This window comes from Molothrus ater, chromosome 26 (assembly GCF_012460135.2).
Source record: "Molothrus ater isolate BHLD 08-10-18 breed brown headed cowbird chromosome 26, BPBGC_Mater_1.1, whole genome shotgun sequence".
NCBI classification, from domain to species: domain Eukaryota; kingdom Metazoa; phylum Chordata; class Aves; order Passeriformes; family Icteridae; genus Molothrus; species Molothrus ater.
The window spans coordinates 4125740-4152749 of NC_050503.2; the positions used below are offsets into that span (position 1 = coordinate 4125740).

The 27010-nt window shown below is 45.6% G+C and overlaps 3 protein-coding genes and 1 long non-coding RNA gene across 9 annotated transcripts in view; 2 read left to right on the plus strand and 2 right to left on the minus strand.

Annotated features, from left to right (window-relative positions):
• Positions 1-3193: 3193 nt before the first annotated feature.
• Positions 3194-4221, minus strand: LOC129046943 (uncharacterized). The gene is made up of 2 exons (XR_008508851.1): positions 4137-4221; positions 3194-3731 (listed from the first exon to the last, which is right to left on the minus strand). It is a non-coding gene; the product is annotated as an uncharacterized LOC129046943 (long non-coding RNA).
• A 1561-nt stretch (positions 4222-5782) lies between these two features.
• Positions 5783-17930, plus strand: CHERP (calcium homeostasis endoplasmic reticulum protein). 2 transcript variants are annotated; one of them, XM_036399412.2, is made up of 18 exons: positions 5783-5868; positions 5959-6132; positions 6749-6930; positions 7707-7844; positions 8072-8223; positions 8567-8678; positions 9020-9109; positions 9714-9951; positions 10288-10466; positions 10882-11278; positions 12352-12590; positions 13373-13506; positions 13779-13865; positions 14334-14483; positions 14597-14713; positions 15258-15352; positions 15858-16043; positions 17206-17930. In XM_036399412.2, the coding sequence occupies exons 1-18, from the start codon at positions 5844-5846 to the stop codon at positions 17208-17210; spliced, it is 2700 nt and encodes an 899-aa protein (XP_036255305.1). In that variant the 5' UTR covers positions 5783-5843; the 3' UTR covers positions 17211-17930. The 2 variants fall into 2 exon arrangements, with proteins under 2 accessions (XP_036255305.1, XP_036255304.1); XM_036399411.1 differs by lacking the exon at positions 17206-17930 and having other exon boundaries at positions 15858-16051.
• A 55-nt stretch (positions 17931-17985) lies between these two features.
• On the minus strand, positions 17986-22371 carry C26H19orf44 (chromosome 26 C19orf44 homolog). 2 transcript variants are annotated; one of them, XM_036399433.1, is made up of 8 exons: positions 22224-22371; positions 21227-21808; positions 20586-20937; positions 19944-20020; positions 19402-19861; positions 19172-19267; positions 18912-19078; positions 17986-18567 (listed from the first exon to the last, which is right to left on the minus strand). In XM_036399433.1, the coding sequence occupies exons 1-8, from the start codon at positions 22260-22262 to the stop codon at positions 18487-18489; spliced, it is 1854 nt and encodes a 617-aa protein (XP_036255326.1). In that variant the 5' UTR covers positions 22263-22371; the 3' UTR covers positions 17986-18486. The 2 variants fall into 2 exon arrangements, with proteins under 2 accessions (XP_036255326.1, XP_036255325.1); XM_036399432.1 differs by lacking the exon at positions 17986-18567 and having other exon boundaries at positions 18602-19078.
• Positions 22372-24519: 2148 nt separating this feature from the next.
• The window catches only part of EPS15L1 (epidermal growth factor receptor pathway substrate 15 like 1), a 46135-nt gene continuing 43644 nt past the window's right edge, over positions 24520-27010 (plus strand). For all 4 annotated transcript variants that reach the window (XM_036399403.2, XM_036399404.2, XM_036399405.2 and 1 more), the window contains exon 1: positions 24520-24567. In XM_036399403.2, the coding sequence (XP_036255296.1) occupies positions 24538-24567 (30 nt within the window). In that variant the 5' untranslated portion in view covers positions 24520-24537. The remainder of the gene's footprint in view (positions 24568-27010) is intronic.

Sequence of the window (27010 nt, forward strand, 5' to 3'; positions counted from 1 at the left end):
AAACAATGCACAGGAGACCAGTCCAAGATGCCCCTGTTGCTAAACCATCTCCAGCCCACACTCCACAGCCAGCAGATCGTTATTGGTTCCATTTCTGTTCTGAGGCTTCTCAGGAGAAAAATCCCAGCAAAAGGATTTTCATCAAACACGTCAGTGCCAGGTGATGGCACAGGCAGCATGGGCTGGCCGAGGTCACTGTGTCATCCCTGCCAGCCCAGGTGTCACAGCAAGGAGCAGAGAGTTCACCCTGTGCTCAGCCTGTGCTCACACAGCCCTGCCAAGGGACCGGCTGCCAAAACAGAGCCGTGCCATGCATGCCAGTGTCTGCGTGGCAGAGAGAGGACATAAAAAGCCACTGAGGAAGCTGTCACCTCCTCCCTGAGCTCTGCCCTGCAGGCCGGGCCATGGGCAGCCACTTTGGGAAAGCTGCATTTGCTGCCCATCAGCTGCTCTGTGTCTGACAGGAATTGAAATAGCCCAGGTTTGGGTTGGTGCTGAGCAGAGGGCAGGGAGGAGAAAGGGAAAAGGCTGTGCTGCAGGGCAGGTGAATCCAGGCAGAGCCAGTTTGGGGAACAGCCTTGTCTAACAGCATTTCATTTTCCAGTTCTACTACATTGCATTTCATTTTGCACTTCTGCTAGAACTGCAGGTCAACAGGTTTCAAATATCCTCCTCAGTCCCAGCAGCCTGCTTGAAAGTGCTGTGTCTTTATCAGAGCATTGATGGTCCTTCTGAAATGTGAGTCTCACTGGCTGCATCCAAACCTTGTGCTTGAAGAGCATTCCTAATTAAAGCAGGTTGGGCCTTTGGGGAAGAAGGGGCTGCAAAGCATTTCCTAAAGCATTTTCTACTCCAATTTCATTGTGAGGAAATACACCTGAAGGATGATGCAGGGATTAGGATTGAGAGAAAGATGAGTTTGGTGGGTCAATTTTACTTTGAGAGCTTGAGAAGCACAGGAAGCCCAAGTGATGATCCCAGAGGGTTGAACACAGAGGTTTCACCCTCCCAGATATACAAGGGCCTTAAATTTAAAACCACTGCTCTCAGCACGGAGCTGTCTCAATGCTGCATTAATGTTTTCTCCTCTTTGTGCACGTGTAGAATTGAAATCCCTCTTGGGGAGGAAGCTTATTCCAAGTAAATTCCTAAACAATCAGCTGAAAAAAAACCCTGAAATGTTCTTTCACTTGATTTGCTACTCCCTGCCAAATGCATGCGCATGCCAGGTCTTGAGCCTGGTACTGGGGTACTGGAGCTGAGCCTTGAAGGAGGAATTGTCCACACAAGGCTTCTCCTTCAGTTTTGGGATCCAGTGCTGATTGCAACCAGGTCTGGTGAGAGAAGTGATCACAAATACACCACGTTTCTGTGTGGCTCATGAAAAATGAAGAGCAGGTTTGGCCCAAGGCAGGTGTCGTGGTCAGATCCTGTCTGCTCTGCACGGAGTTTTTGGTCCCTGGGAACCTCTCGTGTGGGGCAGGAGTTCATGTTGCAGCATCTCCTGCTGGGCTTCACTCCCAGATGCTCCAGTAATGATATCTGAGGGTTATCTGGCTGCACTGGCCAAAGATGCTCTGCTAAAACACCTTCTCCTTCAATTCTTTCAGGTCCCATCAGCTTTCATAGCCTTGTATATTTTTAAATCCTTTGACATTTGAAACACTGTTCCCCTGCAAGGCCTTCTCCTAAATCCCAGCTTCTCAGAAGGCCCAAGGGGAGAGGGTTGGCCAAGGGTGGAGCTGTTCTGGGTTTGTGGGTGGTGCCTTGTAGTGAACAGTGTGTTCAGAGCTGCTCTGCTGGTTCTGCCTATCACTTTGACAGGGAAGGAGTGTGCTGGGATATGATAAATCACTGAATTGTCACTTCTAAATGCTGCTTGCAATGAAAACATTGTGCATAAACCCTCCTAAATGGTGTTAAATTTGTCTGCTATATTTCTTCCCTCCCACCCCACCACTGCTGCTCTAAGTATGATCCCTTAGTAGCTCAGTCTTTGTTTGTGTTTGACATTTATGCCCATTTTCCCCAAAGCTCTGGCGGTTCTTTTTAAAATATGATATTGATTTTTTTCTTGGTTTAAAAAAAAACCCTGAAATACACACACACACACACAGACACACACACACAGACACACAGACACACAGACACACAGACACACAGACACACACACACACACAAAAGAAGCAGGTCTCCATGGCTCAGCCCTGAGTGGTGAAGGAAGAGCAACAAGAAGGGTGGTTTGTGGTGCAGGAGAAAGTCTCTGCAAGGCTTGCAAGGCTTAAAGGAGCATCCCATTTCCACAGATGGCTTTTCTTTTTTTTTTTAATGGGTTATGGTGCTGGGAAGATCTGGAAAGAGTGCAAGTCCCTCATTCCAGTTTGGATGTCTTGTTTTAAGAAATGTGTTCTTTCAGCTCTTGGAGAGCACAGTTTTGGATTCATCCTCGCATCCTCCAGTCTTGGTGGCTCTGTTGGTTTTTTATTTCCCTTTCTCTGCCCTTTTCCCTGCCCTCACTCCCCTGATGGCTGCAGGGGATGTGATTCAGGCACTCATCACTGCTCTGTATCTTCTTTACAGAGCTAAAACTGACTGGGTCTTTCACCCTCCTCTCACAGCAGTGGTGCAGAGTGAGGCACATGGCAGGGCAGGGGTTTTAGCTGTTGTTTTATCTCCTGGTTTGATGTTTAACACATGAGGGAGAACCCCAAGCCCCTGCTCACCATGCCAGGCTGGGCTGCAGGGGAGCACATTGACAGCAACACAGTGGCTGCACCAAAACCACAATCAATCAATCTGATAGAAGGGTTTAAGGCTTCTAAAAGTGCCATGGTGACTGAGCTGAGCCCAACCTGGGCCTAGCTTAATCCCTGATCTGTGTAAAGCCCTCTTCTGTGCTTTCCTGAGGCTGGGACAGCTGCAGAGGTGGCTCTGCATGAGCCCAGGATGGCAGCTGTGGGCTGAAACTCACTGAGCTGCCTCCCCAGCACGGGATGGGGTTGTGAGGGGTTTAAAAGAAAAAGCATTACAATGTCTTTGTTATCTTCCATGCTCACTTAAGCTGGCTGTTGGTGATTTGTAGTATTTTTTAAAATAAAAACCAAATGCTTTCCCTTTATAAGTAAATATGCTATGAAGAGGGCTTTAAAGGAAAGATGATTAATTACTATCCAACTGTTGCTAAATTCATTGCTTGATGGTCCATATACTGCATTTTTTAATGTTACTGATACCTGACACAGACCATTCCCAAGCTGTTTGATAATTATTTATCAGCCATCTGCATCAGCATCATCTGCATGACCAGTGATGGCCAAAAAGCAGGAAGGAGAGAAAGGGGTTAAGCTGTAGGCAGGAAAGGGAAGGCAGAAACCAAGCAGCAAACAATTGGCACCTGGGCTCCAATGAAGACTAAAAGTGGGAAAAAATGGCTTAATTGGAAAATCTGCCTATTGTGTGTGCAGTCTTCAAGGGGAAACAAACAAACCCATTCAATGGAAGGGGGAAAAAAGGGCAAAGAATTAAAAAATCCTTGTGCTGTTGTGCAGAACTGGGGGGTTTAACTCTTCCCAGTCTCAGGCAGAAATATTTTTATTACCAAACCATCTCCCTTTTTAAAGCATTTAGCTGGATTGAGTAATTTCTTAAGTCCACCATCATCAGGACCAGTTTGGGTTTGGCAGCTCAAACACCTTGGCAGGGCCAGGACAAGTTCAGTGGTTCTCCCTGTCCTGAAAGAGAGGAGAAAAGGGAAGTTAAGCTCACTGCAGAATCAAAGACTCCTGCATTTCATCTTTTGGCTTGCATTGCTCACCATGGAGTTTTAGCCATAAAAAAGGGGGAGGTGGCACCAAATTGAATTTAAAAGTGCCCTTTCCCAGTGTTTTTATTCCAGACATTCAAAGGAAGCTCATTTTTCTTCTAGGATTCTTTCTCTAATTTAAGCAGAACCATTTTCATCCCAGACCCCACTCATCAGTTGTTCAATCCTTTGGCACTGGATCTGGACAAAGGAAGGGACACATCTGGGTCACAGGAAAGCACGGAGAGAAACTCTCCAAAACTGGACAGAGAAAAATGAAATGCAGGAAGACAGAGCCTGCAGACAGAGAAAAATGAAATGCTGGAAGACTTACCTGCAGCTGGATGCTCTTTGCAGTGGGCTTCCTTTAAAGGAATGGATTTGCTGCTAAACACATCTCAGGCTCAGATGTGACCAGGAGAAGGTGGGATGGAGATAAGGAGTCAGACGGGGAATGGCCAGGGAGATGCAGGGCCCAGGAACATGAAGGATGGAGAAGAGAAGGAGCAGGGATTGTTCTCCTTGTTTAGATCCATCAGTGCTGGGAGCTTGGGAAGCACATGAGGGTACCAGAGGGATGCTGGGCAGGAGCAGGAGAACTCCAGGGTAAGGGCAAGCTGCTCCCACTCCAGGGCTGGGCCAGGGAAGGAGGGGAATTATTTCTCTCCCCTTTCCAGTGGGATGCAGGTGCCAGCCCGTGCAGAGGCAGGAAAACTGCCTTGCAATCAAGTACAAAACCTGCCTGGCAAGCCCAGGATGCCAGCAGCCTTTTCTCCTGGATTTCCTGCTTACAGGCATTTTAAGCTTGCTTTGTCTCAAAAGCACCTTTTTTGCCAAGGGCATTCCCATTTCTTTTGGATCCTGAGCAGAGGTTTGGAAAGCTGACTGATGAGGGAACTGTTTCCTATTTTGATCCGTGTTAACTTGGAGTTTCCCTCGGCACCAAAATCAGGGGGTGAACCCAACCCTTGAAGGACCATAAGATCCTAACTATGCAATCCCCAATCCCCTCAGCATTGGCTTGTAGAACCTTCTCAGGGTTAATTTAGCAAACTTAAGGGTTTGGCAAGTTCAGGATCAAAACAACCAAAAATTTCATGAACAAGATACTGAACTGAAGCTGGGTAAAAGCTGATGACTCATTACAACAATTCAGTAAAAAGGAGGCAGGATTGATCCTGTGAAAAACGCCAATTGCTTGTTTTTAAAATTTTAAAAGTTTAACAGTAATTAAATGGTTATAAAAATAGTAATACAAATAGAGTAATAATAATTTGGACAAATTAAATTAGGACAATATGAGACAATAGAGACAAAGAGTTACGGATGTCCAGGTACCTTTTTCTGGGCAGTATAAGCCCAAAAAAGGACCCACGTTATCAAAGGATAACCCTTAAAAACAACAGCCTGTTGCATATTCATACACTTCATACATGATGCATAAATTCCATTCAAATACAGGATTCTGTCTGGTCATCATCAACTTCTTCCTCTGAATCCTGACAGCACCTTCGAGGAAGGAAGAAGTTCGTTTTTTCTAATAAGAGAGCAATAAATTCTTTTTCTCTGAAAGATTCAGGTGTCCTGTGGCTGCTATCTCGCTGCGAGTCCTTTCTTTAAAAAAAGTATCCTACATAGCATAGTTTCTATTTGAACATTTTTTATAACCTAAACCTATATTTAACACAGTACTTAAGAGAATTAATACAGCATCACTTTCTAACACAACACATATAACATTCATTTCAATATTAGCGAAAAGCCAATCATAAAATACATGCACTTTCCACAGCGGCCAAACCCCAACATTCAGCGGTTCCCTCGTTATTTAATTGCAGTTTAACCTGTTTAATTGTTGTTTAATTGTTTTAATTCAATCATTCCCTCCCCCTCACGCCGCTCCGACCGCGACTTCCGACCCCGCGTCAGCGGCGCCGCGCGCCGTCTCCACGGCGACGGGGCCGTAAAGCGCGGCCGCGCGGGTGTCGCAGCTGCTCGGCGGGCAGAGCGGCGCGGCCCAGCGGGCCGGGGAGCCGCGGCCATGGAGATGCCGCTGCCGCCCGACGGTGAGGGGCCATCGGGGGCGCCGGGGGGAACGGGGGGCGACCGCGGGAATGGGAGGGAGAGCGGGGCATGACGGCGCTGCTTCCCCACAGACCAGGAGCTGCGGAATGTCATCGACAAGCTGGCGCAGTTTGTGGCGCGGAACGGGCCCGAGTTCGAGAAGATGACGATGGAGAAGCAGAAGGAGAACCCCAAATTCTCCTTCCTCTTCGGGGGCGACTTCTACGGCTACTACAAGTACAAGCTGGCCCTGGAGCAGCAGCAGCGTGAGTGGGGCCTGCGGCTCGGGCAGGGCCGGCTCGGGGCTCCCTCCCTCGCCGGCCGCGGGGTCTCGGGGTCGGCCGGCGGAGACACTTTTGTCTCTTCTGGTCTCGTCCTGCTCCGCCGGGACCGGTTTGCAGCCTCTTCCTGCGCTCGGGGTTCCCGGTAGTTGGCTCAGCGCTGCCCACGGCTCCTCACGGCCCCGGTTGTGGGTTTGGAGGCGGGGAGCGGCAGGGACGGGCAGCGTGGTGAGACGGAGCTCGGCACCTGGAGAGCCGGAACTCACTCGGCTTGTCCTGGAGTTGTCCCTCTGGAAGTGCACAGGGAGTTGCTGACTCTCCTCTTTGGCACCATCCACCTGTGATTTTGCGTTAACCGTAGAATCATAGAATATGCTGAGTTGGAAGGGACCCATCAGGATCATCGAGTCCAACTCCTGGCCCTGCACAGGACACCCCAAGATTCCCACCAAGTGTCAGAGCATTGTCCAAGCAGCTCTGGAGACCCCTCTCACCCCCTCAGAGCGAGGCTCTATTTGGAACTGGTGCCATTTTCACCCGTGGGCTGGTGGTAGCAGGTTTCTCTGGGAGGTTTACTTTCAAAGTTTACTCTGTCTGATAGTGTTGTGCAAGCAAAGCCAAGATATCGAGGCTTCCGCACAGATCCAGCCCCTGCCACAGCCATCGCTCCCGCCGGCTGCACCCATCCCAGCCCCTCAGGGCACCCCGTCTGTGGAGGAGCTCATCCAGCAGAGTCAGTGGAACCTGCAGCAGCAGGAGCAGCATCTCCTGGCTATGAGACAGGTTGGTGTGAGATGAGCACTCATCTGGTGTATTCTGGCCTGTCAGTGGCTGTAGGAATTAGGAGTGAAGGGGGAAAGGATGATATGCTGCTGAGTGGAGCTGGAGGTGAGGGGATGTTGCTTTCCTTACTTTTGTTGTGTGGCAAATGCCATCGTTCCCCTAGAATGGATGTATCCGGTGTGTGGGTTGGGTTATGATTGCATATGGGTTATGTTACTATGGGACGAGTGATCTATGATTAAAACCTTCTATTTGCTCTTTGAAAAATCTTGTTAGTTTTAGAGTGGAATAAATTGTGACTGCTTTAACCTTGGTTTGATGCTGCAGGTTGCTGGGATCTGCAAGATGTTCCAGTTTGTAGTATTCTGACTTAGACTGGAGGGGAACTGTGTGCTGCTATCAGCTAGCTGATTTTTGCAGGAGACATTTAACTGTTAAAGCTGCTGAAAACCAAACTGAAGAGTTCCTTGTGCCTTGGTTATGTTCCTTATGTTTAAGAGCTTCTTGCAATTATTTTTTTATTACATGATAGATTTTAGAAGTAAACTGAACTTCTCCAGAAAAATATGAAGAGTCTTTTCTTTCCAGAACCAAAGAATTGAAAGATTTTCATGAAGTCACAGTGCTTGTAAAAGACTTTGGTCCTTGAGATTTGTCACTTAGGTCCAAGAGGATAAGGATACAGCAGCTTCATTCTTTAAAAGAATTTTGGCTGTAATGTAATTCTTTCTCTTTTTTTTTTCCTTTTTTTTTTTTTTTTTTTTTTTTTTTATCAGGAACAAGTCACATCAGCAGTAGCCCTTGCAATCGAGCAACAAATGCAAAAAGTTTTGGAGGAAACCCAGTTAGATATGAATGAATTTGACAACTTGTTGCAGCCAATAATTGACACTTGCACAAAAGATGCAATCTCAGTAAGTGATCGGAATCTGCACAGGGATTTGGTGGCACTGTGGGTTCGTTTGAATTTTGAGGTTCTCTGTACATTAACAGCAGCTTTATATCTATGTTGTGTGGCAGGTAAGATGAAAGCTGTTTCCTGAAAACTCCCCTTCCTGCAGTTACTTCAGAGCTATAGGAAGCCTGTATCGTGGGAACACATTAGACTGACTTAAAATATTTTAAATTTTGCTTTTCTAAGGCTGGCAAGAACTGGATGTTCAGTAATGCCAAGTCTCCTGCACACTGTGAGCTGATGGCCGGGCACCTGCGGAACCGGATAACCGCGGACGGAGCTCACTTCGAGCTGCGCCTGCACCTCATCTACTTAATCAATGATGTTTTGCATCACTGGTAAGAATTCAGTTCTGGGTTTCAGTTTGCTGTTTGGATTAATTTGATGCAGTTTCTCTCCTAGATACAGTGCTGGTTTGACTATTTTAACGTATTAATTGTTTTTAGCAGCTGTCCTTAGATGTCCATAGTGTTTTAGTAATCAAATTTAGGTAAAACCATTTTACCTACTTTGTGTGGTTTTTTTCTCCAGACAAGATTTTACAATAAAGTCATTAGGGAGAGAACTCTTTATTTCATGATTCCACTACTTTTAGTATAGCAGAAGTTGAGATGAATTGAATATTCCAATGCACTTAGTGTTATAGTGAAAAAGTTAACTCTTCCCATTCCTTTCTTGAAGCCAGAGGAAGCAAGCACGAGATCTTCTGGCTGCTTTACAGAAGGTGGTTGTGCCTATTTATTGTACCAGTTTTCTAGCAGTGGAGGAGGATAAGCAACAGAAAATTGCCAGAGTGAGTATCTGGTTTTGGTTTAACTGTGATTTTTGCTTTGTTAAGTTGGTGCTATGTAAATTCACAAATAGGCAGGTTCAAGAAGGTGACTGAGATTTTTCTAGTCTGTTTGTCTTCATAAAGTCTATTATAGGAGGTGCTCTAGTACACATTTAAAATAGAACTTCAAAGTCCTTAGGCTTTATTTAAGAGTTATCACAATGATGAATGCATCTGAATCTTTAGTCATTCAAAAATAAATAGAAAAATCCTAGGTCTTATGAAAAGCTGAAGACATAGAAATGCTGTGGCTCAGTATTTCTTTGATTGTTCATAATTTCCTTTCACTCTTATTCATGCAGCTTCTTCAGCTATGGGAGAAAAATGGGTATTTTGATGAGTCCATTATTCAGCAGTTACAAAGCCCAGCTCTTGGACTTGGCCAGTACCAGGTTAGCCACAAAAATACCAGTTTTCTTATTTATATAAATATTTTGAAAATTATTTTCCTTTTCAAAGTATAATGTTAATTTTTGTCTCCCCTCCCCTCCCTTGAAGTTGCTTACAAGGGATTACAAAAAATAATGTAAAATATAACCTTGTCATTTCAAGCATTCAATAATCCAGCTGCTGATATGGCCCTGGATACAGGATACAGACTGATACAGTCCTGTACACATTTGACACTGTCTTGTATAGCAGGGAGTGTTTGGTTAAAAGGAAACAAACAAACATGGCTTTAAATTGGATACATTGAATATAAAAATTGTAGTGGCAGCAGGAATTTTTCCTTTTTATTATTAATAATGAATGCTGTTGATTTGAGCTGTAGTGGAAAGGCAGTACTAAAGATGGTGGGTTTCAGCCTCAGAGAATATTTTGGGAATATCCACAAACCTTTGTAATGACACTGGGTGGTTCTGCCACCATTATCCTGCATCCTCAGGCATTTTTTTGGAGAGAAGATGAAGGGCAATAGAGAGAATTCGGAACAAGTGGATAAGGTAGGTGTTACAGGTTCAGTGTTCACTTGTTCTTCTTCATTTCTTTTACCAGGCAAATTTGATCACTGAATATGCAACGGTTGTGCAGCCTGTGCAAGTGGCTTTCCAACAGCAGATTCAGAACCTGAAAACTCAACATGAGGAGTTTGTGAACAGTTTAACACAGCAGCAGCAGCAGCAACAGATCCAAATACCCCCACTAGAGAACGAGGTGAAATCAACACCCCCACCTCAAGCCCCCACAGCAGCCCCAACCTCAGCTCCACCATCTGTTCCAGTCACACAAGCAGGTACTGAGCTGACCTGAGACCTGTGCAAAAATCACTGGCTGACAATGTTATGGCTTTTTTTTTGTTTGTTTTTTCCCACTCCTTTTTTAATAATGAGGCACAATGCACTGCTGGTCTGGTTCAGGCAAAAGCTTGAATCTGTTCAGAACCTTGCAGCAGGTGCAGGCGGATGCTTGAGTATAAAAAGAACCAAAGAGATGAGTGTTGAATGGATCAGAAATCCTGTCTCCCAGTAATTAGATTTCTGCAGAAGGAATTGATCTGGAGCCTGGTGTGCTGATGTTTTATTAACTGCAAGTGACTTTGATGCTGACAGGAGTCTCTAAATTGTTCCAGATGATGGTAAATCTCAGCTGCCTCTGGCTGGTTCTACAGAGTATGACACAACCGGGTCTGGAGTGCAGGATCCTGCCTCAGGTGGACCACGTGGGCCTGGATCTCATGATCAGATTCCCCCAAATAAACCACCCTGGTTTGACCAACCTCACCCTGTTGCGCCGTGGGGTCAACAACAGGTAAGAAACAGTTCTGAAAACGGATGTGGAGCTTTAGAATGACTGTCTTGGTTGTGGAGGTTGGGAATGACCACCTTGGCTGTGGAAGTGCAGTGAAAAGCTAGAAAGTTGGAAGCTGTGAAAGTTAGAAATCCAGATTTCAATGCCAAGCTTTGTCATTCTGAGTGCAGTTAAAGGCAAAATGTTAATAATCCCATTTCAGTTTGTTAACCATCACGCTATTCCTATGAACAAGAGCTGTTTGGTTCAGTAACAGTTTGGTCTTTTCCCATCTTTTTTCTGAAGTTGCAGTCATTCAGACTCGTATTTGAAATGTTCTTTCACCTGTGCATGGGCTGTATTTCCTTAAGAAGGTGTATTACTGTGTTCTTCATTCTTGTAACCTAATGACCAGGCTTCTGTACTTCACCTCCAGGGACCACCTCACTGTCCTCCCTGGAATAACAACCACGAAGGAATGTGGAACGAACAGAGAGATCAGGGCTGGAACAATCAGCGAGAGACACCTTGGAACAACCAGCCTGATCCTTCGTGGAACAACCAGTTTGAAGCACCGTGGAACAACCAGCACGAGCAGCCTCCATGGGGTGGGGGTCAGAGGGAACCTCCATTTCGAATGCAGCGGCCACCTCACTTCAGAGGCCCATTTCCTCCACATCAGCAACATCCCCAATTCAACCAGCCCCCGCATCCGCATAATTTCAACCGCTTTCCACCTCGCTTCATGCAGGATGATTTTCCACCTCGCCATCCCTTTGAAAGGCCTCCTTATCCTCATCGTTTTGATTACCCCCAGGGGGATTTCCCTCAAGGTAAAGTGTGTACCAGGCCAGGTTTTCTTCTGTTGGAATGCTGATTGCCATTACAAAATTATTTAGTGATTTGGGATGACAGTTTATCCTTGGTGTGGACTGTTGTGATTTTCCTAAGAAATGCTTAGTTTGGGAGTTTGGGAAGCTACTGCCAAGAACTCAGTAGGAAACACATGCAGAGCTGGATGCTTCCTTGCTTTTTGAGTCTTCCCTAACGAATAAGAAATTGTAGTCCAAATTCAAGTCAGCATCTCTACAGGCACCTCTTTTGCAACTACTTTGCTTTAAAAGTAGTAAGTTCAAAGGTGAGAGGCAGCATTTTCTTGTAAATTTAATCACCTGCACATCAGCCCATAGGTGAGGGCTGTGACCTGTGTAGATGGAGGAAGTTAAGAGGAAGACTGAAAGGATTTGTTCCTGTGCATACACTCATTTATTCTTTCTTTTTATTTTGACTGCCAGGCTCTCTATTTTTCTGCATTTAATGTTGTGTGGCTTGGTAGTGTGTGGTGAAACGATCCTTACCTCCAGTTCTTCCTCCTCATTGGGTTTGTTCTCTTGTTGGAACATGGGAATGTGTGGGAGTGTAACCTGGTGCAGCTTGCCTGGCCAGAGGTAGTTTCCATTTCACCTGCAGGAGTTACTGTTACTCTGGAATGATCCTTGTCAGTGTGAAGGCCAAAGATCACCCTGGTTCTGTGTGACAAGTCATTTAGAAAATAGATTATGTTCCTGTGTAGGAGTTGTTACATTCATCCTAAAAGTTTCTCAATTTTCCAAGTCCAAAAATGGTTGAAAACCAATGGATTTGAGTCCTTTTGATCACAGTATGTCCCAAAGGAAGCAGTGGCTTGGGGCTGAACTATCCTGTTGTCTAGAGTGGTTGCTGTGGCCAGGGAGGTAAATGCACTGCATGAGTGTGGACCTGAGCCAGCCTCCAGTCCTTTAGTTCTGGTGCTTTGCTGGATCTGCTGAGATTGGGTTTTAGGATAAATGCACTAATTGAAGTACATCTCTGATTGCCTTCTTTCTTTGATAGCTAAATAAAACATTTTAACCCTCCCACTCTGCAGAAATTGGACCTCCTCATCATCATCCTGGTCACAGATTGCCTCATCCTGGTATCAGCGAGCATCCTCCCTGGGGAGGGCCACAGCACCCAGATTTTGGGCCTCCCCCACATGGATTTAACGGGCAGCCCCCTCACATGCGGCGCCAAGGGCCCCCTCACATGAACCATGATGATCCCAGCCTGGTGCCAAACGTTCCCTACTTTGATCTTCCTGCTGGCCTGATGGCTCCACTTGTCAAAGTAAGTGCTTGCTATGGGACTGATTCAAACCAAGGCAGTGGTGAGATGAAAAGATCCAAACCCTGTTGTTGTTAGTAGGGACAGTTCAGCATCAATGTGTATGATTTCAAATCCTGCCATCCCACAAGCGGTTGTCTAGGGTATAAGAGCAGGAGTAGTTTGGGGGACTAGGTAGTGGAAATGGTGGGAATTTCCATGTGTTTTGTGCTAGAGGAAGCTGGTCCAACCCACAGTGTGAAAGAATAATTTATACTTACAAGTCTGACCCCTCTTTGTAGGAAATGGAAACCCCCAGTGATTTCCAGATGGCCAGAGAGACCTCACAGATCTGATGGGGCCACTGTATTAGTTCTTCATCATCAGAATTCTCTTGAAGATGTTTTACAGTATCAATGTTATATATATACACACGAAGAAGGATAGAGAACAGGAAACATACCTGTGTCAGCATCTTCAGGGATCCTTACGTTTATGTATTCTGTATTTGAACACCAGTTTGTGCCAGGCCTCCATCCAGACACATTAGCACAAAGGTGGATGAGATCTGCATTTCATCTGCCTGGTGAACCACTTAATACTTCAACCTGTGCAGTGCAGGCTTTTCTCAGAGAACTCACAATAGTGATAGCACGAGGGAGCATTGGTTCATCTACAGAATCCTTATTTCCAGATGATTTTTTTATCCAGTATTGAAATTTGAGATCTCTACACAGCTAAATCTGTATTTAACTCTTCAGGTAGCCACCCCATGACACAAATGTAATTTGTTTTGTTTCTGGCAGCTTGAAGATCACGAATATAAACCTTTAGATCCCAAAGATATACGTCTTCCACCTCCAATGCCCCCCAGTGAGAGACTTCTGGCTGCAGTTGAGGCATTTTATAGTCCACCATCTCATGACAGGCCTAGAAACAGGTAAGAGTAGGTGTAGCCAATAAAATGGTAAGGAAGATGCTCTTAAGAAGGTGCTTTAAATCACAGAGTGCCTCCCTCTCTTTTGCCTGTGTCTTGGTTCTCCTAATGCTCTTGTTGTATTGCAGCTGCACTTGCTGTTTGATCTTATACTGTGATTTGTGAGACAGTTTTTCCCAGACCCTTTTTTCTGTACAAAATCCTGTGAAAATCCTTAAGGTCACAACTGAAGTGGAATTTACACGTGTGGGTTCTGTGTGGTTGATTTGTTGCAGTGAAGGATGGGAGCAGAACGGACTGTATGAATTCTTCAGAGCTAAAATGAGAGCAAGGCGGAGGAAAGGTCAAGAGAAGAGAAATAGGTGAGAGCTCCTGTGTGCCACCTTCTGCTTTGTGCTGTTCATCTGGAAGGTGCTTGGGCTAAATGCAGAGGGAAAGGTTGTTCAGCAACATGCTGATGAAATAATGAGTTTCAGTGTGCTGGAATTTCTGTCTAATCTGCAGAAAGTGGACATGGCACAGGTTGCCCAGAGCAGCTGTGGGTGCCACATCCCTGGAAGTGCCCAAGGCCAGCTTAAACAGGGCTTGGAGCAACCTGGTCTTGAGGAGGGTGTCCCTGCCCAATGGCAGTGGTTGGAACTGGATAAGCTTTAAGGTCTCTTCCAACCCAAACCGCTTTGTGATTCTGTGAAAGAGTTTTTCGCACTTAAGCTTACACTTTCAGTGCAGAAGTGGTGCTTGTGTGTAATTTGAATTTGATCAGGAGTAGATTTGTGTTCCTGGTGCTTCTCCATGGAATCTCACTGGAGTTTCCCTCCTCATTCCTGCAGTGGGCCGTCTCGGTCTCGCAGTCGCTCCAAAAGCCGAGGTCGTTCATCTTCTCGGTCTCACTCACGATCTTCAAAATCATCCGGCTCCTACTCGAGATCCCGCTCTCGCTCCTGCTCTCGGTCGCGATCCTATTCCCGCTCACAGTCCAGGTAGGGCACAGGGGGCTGAGCCTTGGGAACTGGGGGAGTGGGAACCCCCAGCCCTGGAGGCCGATCCAAGGATCCCCGGGGTTGCTCTGTAACTCGTGTGCTCTCCCTTTCAGGAGCCGGAGCAGGTCCCGCTCCTCGCACAGCCGATCGCGCTCCCGCTCCCGGTCTCGCTCCAAGTCCTACTCCCCAGGGAGGCGGCGCCGCTCCCGCTCTCGCAGCCCCACTCCTCCGTAAGCTCTGCTTTGCTCCTGTCTCCTTTTACCTGGGCTCTTTGAACAGAGCCTGCAGGGGCACTGCCTCCTTACCAGGGCATAATTAGCATTTCATCCAAGAGCAGAAAAGATGATGGAGAGCAGATCTAGAAACAATTTATCTGCTAATATTGTAGAGAGAATATCGCTCTATTGTGGTGGCTTTTTATTTTAACAAAACTGCATGCAGCAGTGAAAACTGCAGAACTGTGACATCTTGTATGCCTTCCTTGGCAGCAGGAGTAATTCTGTGTGTGCTCCATTGGGAAGAGCACAGTGTTTGATTTCCCTTGTGCTGAGAAGCAGGTGATGTGTTTCTGGCACTTCAATAGCTGCATCATCTGATGGCTGTAGTAAAGAATAGCTTAGTAGAGTGTTGGATGTTAATAGCTTAGTAGTAAAGAATAGCTTAGTAGACTGGATAGAATTGTGTTGGATGTTAATGCTTGATGGAATAGAACTGACCCTGTTTTGTGTCAGACTAGTATCACTGGTTCTAAATTTGTTGTTCTTGTTTTCTTAGTTCTTCTGCTGGTTTGGGCTCCAGTTCTGGGCCTTCTATACCAGAATCGAGACTTGGAGAAGAAAATAAAGGCCATCAAATGCTAGTGAAAATGGGTAAGATGCTGTTCTAGAATCTTAGACAAGCCAGGAAACAAAATTAGACACCAAAGTCTTAGATGTAATTCATTAATGCATGTTCATAAGGAATTATTCCTTGGCATTCCAAGGTCAGCAAAAGAATATTCAGAGATGTAAGATGCAGAATACAGGGATGTGAGTTTGGCATCAGATAGAACTGACCCTACCCAAAGTATTTCATCTCCCTGCAGTGCAGCTCAGCAGAGCTGACTGGACAGATTGGACTTGCACTGCCTTTCTTCTTACCCTCCTAACAGTTTTTAGGGATACTAAAAAGCTGCTGTCAGCTCCTAGAATCTCTGCATATTAATGCTTGTGAAATAAATGGGACAGTTCCTGTGTTGTTTCAGGTTGTCTGTTTCCATCCTGCTTCATCAAACTGATGCTGTCTTTGGTTGTTTCCAAAATGTCTGCGTTTGTCTTCACAATTGTAGTCATAAAAAAGCAGTGAAAGGATTGCAGTGTTGTGTCCTTGCTGCAGGATGGAGTGGATCTGGTGGACTGGGAGCCAAGGAGCAAGGAATTCAAGATCCAATTAAAGGAGGTGATATCCGAGACAAATGGGATCAGTACAAAGGAGTGGGAGTTGCGTTGGACGACCCTTACGAAAACTACAGAAGAAATAAAAGTTACTCATTTATCGCACGCATGAAGGCCAGGGATGAATGTAAGTGAACGTTTCTCAGCAATTTAGAGACCTCTATGAACTTGAAAGTGATTTTTGTAAACCCAAATCAAAATAGCAGTAGCTGTTAATTTTTTCTAATGTAACTGATACAGTAAAACAGCAGGTAAGTGGATGTGTACTCTGATTAACACAGCCAGTTTTTCTTTTTAGGCATTGTGTTGTGTTTTAATTTCTGAAATGTTAATTAATAAGCGTGTTCTGTGTAAGTCACTTCCTGGCTGCAATACTGAGCACCTGCATCTTTGAATGTTGCCCTACAAAAACTTGAAGCAGTCACAAAGTTCGTGGAGGGGGAGCTGTGCCACACAAGGGACAGCTGCCACAGCAGGGAGGTCCTTGTGGTTGGAACCAAGTCAGGCCATGCTTGCTGTTCACCCTGCCCTAATCAGAATTTCCTACCATTAGTATCACATTCTGCCAAAGCCAGAATTTGTAATAAATTCCCTGTAGTGCAGGAAGGGTTCAGAAAAAAGACAATTACCCCAAATGATGGATTTGTGTAGAGAGTCTGTGATACATTGAACATTGGCACTTGTCAACAGCTAAAAGGAAGAAGCTGGCATGCTCAATGAAATGTCACTTCTGCCTCTGGATCGGTGCAATCAAATGGGTTCAAATAAAGCCCATAAGGAAAAATTCCTTATTAACAGAACCCTCATTCCACCAAACACTGCAGACAGCTTAGGTAACTGCAGAATGTGTAAGAACTCTTCTCCCTGTTGTTTCAGTGAATCATGAAACACAAGACCCTTCACCATCTGAGTAAAACTCTCTGAAGAAAGATGTCTTGCATCTTCTGCAAAACATTAAACTTTTAGAAATCCTGATTAAAGTCTGGACAAAGTGACAAATTACTTTTAAAACTATGGTGAAAAATTGAAAGCTATGACATGTACCTCAATACTTGTCAATTAGTGCTTAAAACAGCCAGTTGTTACTATGACATGTCTAGCAAGTTTAAAAATTCCCAATTTTCTGGCAAAACTTTCCCATTAGTTCCCCATTTTATAGTAGAATTAAACCCCACTCAAACTGCTCCTGGTGCAGGACTGTGCCTCATTCATTCCTGTGGAAAACAGACATTATGTGATGTGGTTGCATGTTCTCTAGTTCCATAATGTATGTTTATTTCTCTCAAAAGGTTAATTCTATTTGAAGTGGAGGGGTGCTGCCTTGGGATCAAGTCAGACTGATGCTGAGCAGTGTATCCTAATGTCTAAATGGGGAATGAAGCATCTAGTTCCAGTGCAGGTGACCTGTGAGCACTGTGCAAGCTTTTAGAACCTTCCAGTCACCTCCAGGCCCTGCCCAGCAGCTGCTGCAGCCGCCACTCGGGGCAGGACACAAGGCTCAGTTCTCTGGTAGCTTTCCCAGCACTCTGAGGGATGGGTGATGCTTTGTAATGGAACACAGTCTTTGAGCTTTTTATATTTTTGTATATACCCTTTAATAAAAGCTAATTAGTTCAATAGAAGAGAATCCAGTTTCTCTGCTCTACACGTTTCTATCAATGAGATGTTCTTGGAAACTTGCTGCGATCTAAATGAAAAATGAAACAAACCTTTTGTAACTGTTTCCAGAGACCACCAGCTAGAGCTGTTAGGCCCTTACACTGCACTTCCACTCCCCAGGTCTGTGTGGCAGTTCCCTTTTCCAGTTGTTTGTTTGTAGAGCAAAAACCCTCTTAAAACCATTCAGTTAGTATGGTGGAATATCAGTTTGTTCTAGATCTACTGTAGTTGTGGAACTGTACCCGTCTGTGAATCAGCATACAACACCTGTATGTTACCAACTTGTGAATGTTGTTGTTTTGCCTTCCAATAAACAATTTTTTTTAAAATAAAAATGCAGCTGAGATTTCCTGAAGCTTGGCTATAAGCCTTCCTTGTTTGGAATTTATCTCAATAAACACCCGCAAGCCTGTGTTTGGGTTTGTTGTAATCTGACAAGGCTGATTATACAGAAATGCTGTTTGGACAATGGCACTGAAGTCAGGATATGGTAATTTTCTGCTGTGGTTGTATTTCTCAGGGGCTGTTGTACAGACTTTCACTTCTCCCACCATCATAGATGAGATCACAGATCTCACAATTCACTGGATAAATGATGCACTGTGATGACTTATCACAGTCCCATTAGACAGAAGTGTTATCTTGATGTCTCTTTTGCTGACATAGTCTGGCTGAAGGTTCCTGTGTATCCCTGTATTGTGTACACAAGTAAAACATGCAGGTATAGAAAAGTAAATTATCTATATTAATTAGCAACTTGTACTAACTAATTTATACTAACCTAGCAGTTTGTATGAATTCTTCCAATACAGTTTATAACCTTTTATCTGTGCAACTTGGAAAGGTTTCTTGTTTCAGCCTTAGAGTTGTGAATATAAATGTCACTTGAAGTTCAGTAACTGTCCAAGCACTTAATTTCTCCTGGGCTCTCTCCGAATTTCTTCAAGCGCTTGCTCAATTGTTAGAGGTGGGGATTTGTGATTCTTGATGTACTACAGAAGAAAAAAAAGTTAATAAGCTAATGTCTTCATTATGTAGATTATTATTTATTAAATAGTAGAAAGCAACTAATCTCCATGTCAAGATACCTGCACGTTTCACAGAAAGTGACCCTTCTGTTGCAGCATCTGAATGAGCCCTGCTCATTTGAGGACAGCTAAATGCTACAGGAGAAACCTTAATCTTTAAAAACTATGGCCTCCAGCAGGACTTGAGTCTTTTTTTTTTTTCCTTTTAAACTTATTAATTATTTGTATGCAGAGAAACTAAGTTTGCTGTAAATACCACAAGCGTTTGGAAAGGAATACACGCTCAGTCTCTGGTTTGTCATAAATACCTCTTTAGCCTCTTCCAGGGTATGGTAGTGGAACTTCTCATGCTCTAATGACTCCACGAGGGCTGTGTGAAGGTGGTGAACGTTCTGGACAAACTGCTGGGTCAGCATCAGGTGCTGCTTGCACATGGTGTGTAAGACAAGAACCGAGGGGCTGTACGCAGTCAGGGCTGTGAGAAAGGGACAGCAAGGGCTGAGCAAACCAAGCTGGGCTCAGGTGCAGAAAATTGAGTGAAAAAGAAGAATAAATGTGGTTTTGGTACCTTCTACTGCATCCATGCTGATGGTGTGACTGGCAACTGGCACTGGGTCGATGTAGCCGGTTCCCACAGGTGGGCCGAGCGCCGCAGCCGCGTTTGCTGTGCACAGGGATAGCATCAGAATTATTGGTGGGGACAGGGGAAAGCTTTAGTGCTGCTGCTTGGTTCTTCTGCAGTTTCCTGGGACAGCAGCTGCCCTAAAGCCACAGCACAGGCTGACAGGCTGAACTCACCCTTTGGCCAGCAGCAGGTGAGGGGAGGCTCTGCTGTCTGCACTGCAGTGTCTGTGACGGTCACTCGGTGCCCCCGGCTGTGCTGCTCTGCGGGCACCAGCAGGGATGGCTCTGAACATGGGTGTGCTCCAGGAGACCTGCAGCTCTCAGCCTGTCCCTCCACAGATTCCCTGTCTGTTGCAGACAGAGACCTTTCAAAGTCTTCAGAATATTCTGAATTAAGGGTACTCTCATTCTGATTAGGATAATCCTGTTTGTGTGGAGGGAAATCTGAGGAAGCTCCACTTAAATGTTCAGAGATTTCAGCTTCAGAGACACATTTTTCAACTTCCTCTTCAGAAGAATCATTCACACCAGTTATTGCACTGGTCATTTTTAGAGCAGCCTGGTCCTCTTCCACCAGCAATGTATTTTTTTTCACATATTTGTTTGATTCTTGAGTAAACTGAATGTCTTTTCCCTGTAAAAGTATTTATTTTAGAACCTCCACACGCCACCAAAGGCAGACTGGGAATATGTGCTAGTGGGGAATTTCTACTTACTTTCTGCTTTAATTCTGCTGACTTACTGGTAGTATCTGGTGCCAAATCATCAAGGCTCATGATATTCAGTCCAAAGTCTGCAAACAAATGACACCTACACATGAGAATTTGCATGAAAATTGCAGTACACTTTCCTGTAAGTGACAAAAAATGGGGGAAAAAGATCAGTACTACCTTCCTAGTTCAGTACTAAAATGTAATAGCAATCAGTCACTGGTTCTTTAACTTCATAGAAACTCCTAAAATTTCCTCCTTTGATCAGCTGAAATTCCTGAAGTTCAAGAGATTTTTGTTGCCCCTCATTTCCAGCTGTTCTCACTTTGACCCATTGGTACATTGTGCCACTGATAGAGGAAAACGACTTTAAATGTTCTAATTGTTTTGACATCATAATGTTGCCCAGGGCAGCATCATTAATATGAACCCATTAAGTCAAAAGCTAAGAAAAATACAAACCTATTACACTAGATAAAAAATAAACAGATCAAGATAATTACTTTGATCATGCCTTGGTTTGTGTAAAATTTCACCAGTGAATCCTTTCAAAGTGACTATTTGCCCATGTTTATTTATAGAATTGATCAGGAGATTATCAGTACAATTGATACTGAGTCTACTGAGAAAATATTTTAGAAAACTTACATTTCAAACTGCTGCTGGATGGATCTTCTGCATCAGCTCCTTCAGAAAATAATTCATCTAATGACTTTATTTCACTTCTGTCACTTTCAAGGGATTCTTGGATGTGCTTGGTGTAGCCTGCTTGAGGCAGAGCTTGGTTTACAGTGCTGTCTTTTGTGGAAGATGACAGCAATCGAGATCTCGTGCTATGTCCTGACAGGTTTCTGCTGGTGGGTGAAGGTGCTGGTGAATTAACTCTACTAAATGCACTTTTCTCTGAGTCTTTGTTGTGAGAAGATGTTTTAGATAACTCTGCTGATGAAACTTCCTTACGAGGTGGAGGAGCCTTTCCTGATGGAACTGGAGCCTTACTCTTTTTGAAGAACACAAAAAAGAGATTTATGTGTTACTTCATTGTTATGTGTAGATTGCTAAAGGGAGAACAAATCATTGTGGGTAAAATAGAGTAATTTTAAGGTGTTAAGATATGAATCTGAATTCTATCATGAGCAAGACACAAATGCAAATTTGAAATTTAGTTGCTAGTTTTATCTAAATAAAAAGCAATCAACCAGTTAAAACAATTATATGAAAGCATTAATAAAAATACATAATCCAGCAAAGTTTGTATTTACCTTTCTACCTTACTGAGCATCACTTACCAGAACCTTCTGATTCCCACTTCCACTGGAAAACCCCAAAGAGCTCTCCATCAATTCTCTCATTTCCTCTTCATCACTATCCAGATCAAGCTGTTTAACCATAACACTCCTTTTAGGGCTTTGCATGCTTTCCTCTTCCCCAGAACAGGCATCCCTGCGGGTCCCATTCCCACTGGTGCCACCACAATTCTTCCAGTACCTCCTGCCCCTGGCACCACCTTCATGCCCAGAGGCGGACGAGCTGCACTCCTCAGACAAAGGCTTCAGGCCCGAGTCAGCGTTCTGCAATTCCAGGTGCTTTTTTTGACCCATGATTTTGCTTTCTAGTTGTGCCACTTTATTCAGGACCGAGTTCAGCCGTGTGTGGGCGGCGCTGCCCGCAGTGCTCAGGGCCGCACGGCCGCTCCCTGCCCGCGTGGTGCTTCCCGGCCTCGGGCAGCGCTGCATCCCAGCAGCGTTTCCAGCGCACGCCTTCAGGAACCTGCCGTGGAGGGACGGAGTTCTTCCAGCGCTCCCCAGCTCTGTGTCCACCGGCGTTAGGTCACCGCGGGTGCTGGTCCTGCGGGGTACATGGCTGTGGCCCTGCCAACAATCACAGAGTTACCGACCTTAAGAAAGACCTGACAACATCGAGTCCAACCTGCGACTGATCCTGACCCCCACGTTGTTAACCAGACCAAAGCACTGAGTGCTGCCACATGCAGACTTTCCTTAAACATCTCCAGGGATGGTGACTCCACGGGCAGACGTCCAACCACCCTTTCAGTGAAGAAATCTTTTCTGATGTCCAACCTAAACCACCCCTGTCACAGCTTAAGAATGTGCCCTCGTCCTGTCGCTGGTTCCCTGGAGCAAAGCTGGGCACTACCTGCCTGCACCCTCCTGTAGGGAGCTATAGGGAAGGGGCTTGTACAGATCCCTCCCCACACAAGACGCGAACACCGGCCCGCGCTGAGGCTGCCCAGGTACAGACTGAGACAGGGCGCCGGTGCCTCACCTGCCCTCGGCCCGCGGGTGCCCGAGAGATCGCGGCCATCCGGGACGGGACAGGACGGACGGCATGGGGCGGAACAGGGTCCGAGAGAACACCGCCAGGTCCGCCCAGCCCGAGGCGGCCGAGGCTTCTCCGGGCCGGGCCAGGGCGGGCGGTGCGCGGCCGGCTCCTGGAGTCCGCGACTCCCCAATATCCCGCCCACTGATTGGCTCCGCGCGGCGGCTCGGCGCCGCCAGCTAATCACAAGCAGGTTTACAGCCGCCGGTAGCGTGCCCCGACTACAAGCCCCAGCATGCATCGGGGTCAATACACGGGAACTTTTACAAACCCGCGATTCGCTAATTATTGGAGCGAGTTGGGAATGAATCCAGTTGTTCTGCAGGATTTGCGTTAAGACCCCTCACTGAAACAACATATTGTAGCTTATTACCTGCCCTTTGTACTTGTGTGTCATTTCCAGGGACTTGGTGAAACTTGTGCTCTGCGTGTCGCAGTGAAATTTGGCATAAGGTGTCCAACATCATTATATACTTGTAATACAATTATATAGCTATTGAGCTTATGCCATGGATCATTTTTATTTTGCCTAGATTTTTGTTTTTCTGGGTTACTTTTCTAGTGCTTTCTAGTGATATCATTCTGCTGTAAGCCAGTTCCTAAGACTTGAGTTTAAGGTTCTTAAAAACTTTCCCTGGCTATCTCTAAAACCCTGGCTGACAGATATACATAGCTATATACTCCAATTATATACTTTGATTAAAATTCCAGATCAGACTTATGAAATAAAAATTGATAACAAAATGCATCTGGCAACCCACAAGATTATTTAGTTTGTTTACCACTGAGGAAAATAATGATCAAAGAAGCCCACAGACTGGGATGACTGAATATGAATTTATGATCTAAATCAGACATGAGGTAAATTGCTCTCCTTATTCTGTGTTAGTGGATTATTTAATTTCTTTTTAATATAGTTGAACTGTGCACTGGTTTTGCTTTCTTAATTTTCCTGTGTCTTTTAAAGGATTGGGATGAACCTGAACCCATGGTGGAACTAGTGCTGAGGACCTGAATTTTGGGATGAAGAATAACAATAATGCAGAACGGTATTATACTGTAGTCGAGATTCCTCTATACAGTTTATAAATAATTTCCTTCTCCTAGCTAGAGGAACACCTTGAGCCCCTTTCTTTGCCTGACTGTATTCCAAACATGCAGTTCATCCTAGGGGAAATGGAAACCAAATTGGATGGGTAATCCAAGGCCTCTTAAGAAAACAGACTTCCTGGGATATTTTTTTCTGTTTTCCTTCCAAAATGAAGGAGGAACGCACAATTTTTTTACAATTTCTCAATAACAGATGCTGAGGTTTATGCAAAATATTTTGGAGATAAAACATGGGGAGAAATGAACATGAAATTCCCATGGGTGTTTTCATTCTTTATTTCCACATTTTGAAGATTCCTTGTCTAATCTGATTGAGAAACTATTAGTGCATACAAATGAAATTAGAATCCCATGGTTCTGAAAAGGAAATTAATGTAAAGTAGGCTGAGGAATAGCAGGAGGAAGGACTACGGAGGAAAAATACTTTGAGCAATAGCTTAAGAAAAAAATTAGAAAGCAAAGACGACTCAGGAAGGGACAGAGCAATGGGGGATGATATTTATAATATATATTATAGAGAGGAACCCTGTCTGTCAGTGTCTGCCAGGAAGGGTCAGAGCATGGACCAGGGAGCCCAGCAATGGGACAAGAAGCAGCAGGCAGAAACTGATGACAAGAAATTCCACCTGAATATGAGAAAAACTTTGCTGCACACTGACGGAGCACTGCAACAGACTGCAATCCCTCACTGGAGATAATCCAGAACTGTGTGGACACAATCCTGTGCCATGTGCTCTGGGATGGCCCTGCTGGAGCAGGGACGTGGGACTCGCGGCCCACTGAGCTCCATTCAAACCTCGCTCGCTTTGGGGTTATGCGGCTGCCCAGGGAGCTGGGCAGGGTGGCGAAGTCCCTGTCCCTGGAGGCGTTTAAGGAGCGACAGTGATCTGTTGGACAAGGCGATGATCTGTCAAAGGCTGGGCTCAATGACCTGGGAAGTCTCTTCCGTTCTAAAGGATTGGGTGACTCCGCGGACCGCAGTAACCGCCGCCGAGGAGCGCCTGCCGGGCCCCGATAAAGCCGCGGCCGGCGGATCTCGAGCACCTCCTCAGCCGCCGCCACCGCCTCCTCGGGCCCGCCCGGCCCGGCCCGGCCGCCGCCTCCCGCCCCTCGCTCCGCCCCGGCCGCGGCCCGACCCAGCGGGAGGAAGATGGCGGCGCTCATCCCCCTCAGCCAGCAGGTACCGGGGCTGCCGGGGACGCGCGGCCCTCCGCACCGGGCGGCCGGGCGGGCGCGGGGAGCGGCAGCGGGGCTGCATCGTAGCCGGGTGCAGCCGGGCTGGAATTGGCGCTGGGTTACAGGCCCCGTGCCGGGAGGGGCTCGGCCCGCGGGGAATAAGGGTCGGGGCGCGGCGGGGAGCGGGACCCGGGCGGGGCAAGGGCGGCGAGCGGCCCCCGCCGTGCCCCAGGACCGCGGCGGGCGCTGCTGGGGGGCGCCGCAAGCTGCGCCGCCGCCCTCCCCTCATGGAGGCCCCGGAGCTGCGTCCCTGGGGAGGGGCTGAGGGTCTCCTGGCGCTTCCCCACCCCGAGCCGCCGGGATTACCGTGGGCCAGGGGTTCGGAGGGGAGAGGGCTGGTGCTCCGCACGTCAGCCCGTTTTCCTGTTCGTACCGGGCGGTGATGCCGCCTGGAACTGCTGAGCTGTTGTGACGGGGTGCCGTGACCGTGTGGGGAGCGGGGACGCCGGCAAGGGGCTGAGCGATGAGCGGGACGTGCTCGCCTGTCAGGAGGAGGAGAAGCTCCTGCAGGGCAGGGGACGGGGCGCGTGTCCTGACCCCTGGGAGAGGCTGTTTCCAGCTCTGCTTGAATGCTTAGGATCCCTTGGTTGATTTCTGTTGTTACAAGTTTGTTTTTTTGATTTGATTTCTCACCCAAATAATTCAAGCCTAAGCAGTGTGATCGCTGTTTATTATTTTCCATAACCATGTGAAGAGAGCGTACTTATTTGCTTTAAAGCAAAAGAAAAGCAACACCACCCCGCTACCTTCAACGTCTTGAAACCAAAACTATTTTCTATACCGTGCCTAGGCCAGTCAGGCATTCTGTATGACTCCTATTAGTAGTTCAGATTATTTAAATATATCGATTTCCTTTTAATAATGATCTTTGGGTTGCGATACTCTAAAAATGTATCGCTCAGTGGAGTTATGTGGTGCTTGGATAACATAACTTCCTGCGTGTCTTACTAAGAACATGGACTGCTGTTAGCTTCTGATTAACATTGGTTTGATTAAGTGAACATATTCAGAAACATCTGAAAACATCCATGTGCACACAAACTGTTGTCAGAAAATGTCAAGTGATTAATGTGGTGCAAAATACGTAAGTCAGATAAACTCTGGATGTGAAAGGGTTTGTAGTTGTGAAATTCTATAATGCATTGGTAAAAATCAAATAATTATCAAATGCTCACTCTGGAAATCCAGTTTCTCTAGTTTAAATTCTCATTGGTCTTTGAGTCTGGCATCAATGGTATTCCTTTTGATAGAAAATGTTATGTTTAGGGGGACTAAGACCACATTCTGTAAACATATCAGTTATTTTTATATAGTATTTTCCAACTAATTCAGTGGAAGCATTGTAGTTCTAAAACTTGTTTTCGTAAATTGAACTGTCAAGAGTAATCTAGCTGTAAACAGAATTTCCTTTAAGGTAATAAACTTCCTCTTCTAAGAGCCACAGGTTTGTGATTACTAAGGACATGTGTGTTAATTAGAGTAAATGCCAGAAATAGAATTAGACAGAGTAGGAGAGGGTATGTGTGTTGTAAAGTGGAGGCGTGTCCACTCAGAAAGCTGTAAAATAAAACTATTGATACCAACAGATTAGGAGCTGCAAAGAGTATGGGTAATTCAAGCAGCTTAAAATATTTTAATTAATATTAATTAAATTTAATCATTTATCATTATCATAATAATACTTCATTTCAAATAATTAATGTGATCCAGAGATCCTTGTGACCCGGAAAGAGAATTAATTGTGATGTTTTGGGGAGTATAGAGCAGGCATAGGAACCACGGGGTGGATAAACTCTTAGTCAAACTGAACTTCTCTAACAGGTTATGCTTTGGTGCACTCTTCAAAATTTTTGTCCCTGCCAGTGTTGACAGTCCTGGGTTGGTCCTTCATGAGCAGATGTCACCAAATTACAGAATCCTCTTGAATGATGGTGATGTCATCACATGTAGTGGTGGGTAGATAGAGAGCTGTGCTATTTTTATCACTTGAACCCATTTTGTCTGGTCTGCTTCATCACAGAGATGCAGTCATTTAGGTGAATTGGTCAGAAAGACCGAACCTTTGTAAAATTCTGCAAGTAGAGGATTGATCTTGAGGTGCTTTTCAGCAGTGCTTGGGTGAATAATTTGCTGTGGAAGAAATTTCACAGCACTGAAGCACATCACCCTGGCTTCCTGCCACCTCTGCCAGGTAAGTCAGCTCCATGCCACGGCTGACAATATCAAATGGGGGTGCCAGGAGTGTCTGCTGATGGGATGAGATCATTCAGTCCTGCTGCTGGAGCAGTTTGCTCTGAATCTTGGTCTGAGTCCAGTCTCTGCATGCTCTAGGTCACTCAGTGCATCAGTTAGAGGAGCTTGTGGTTGGTGCTTGACTCTCTTGTCTG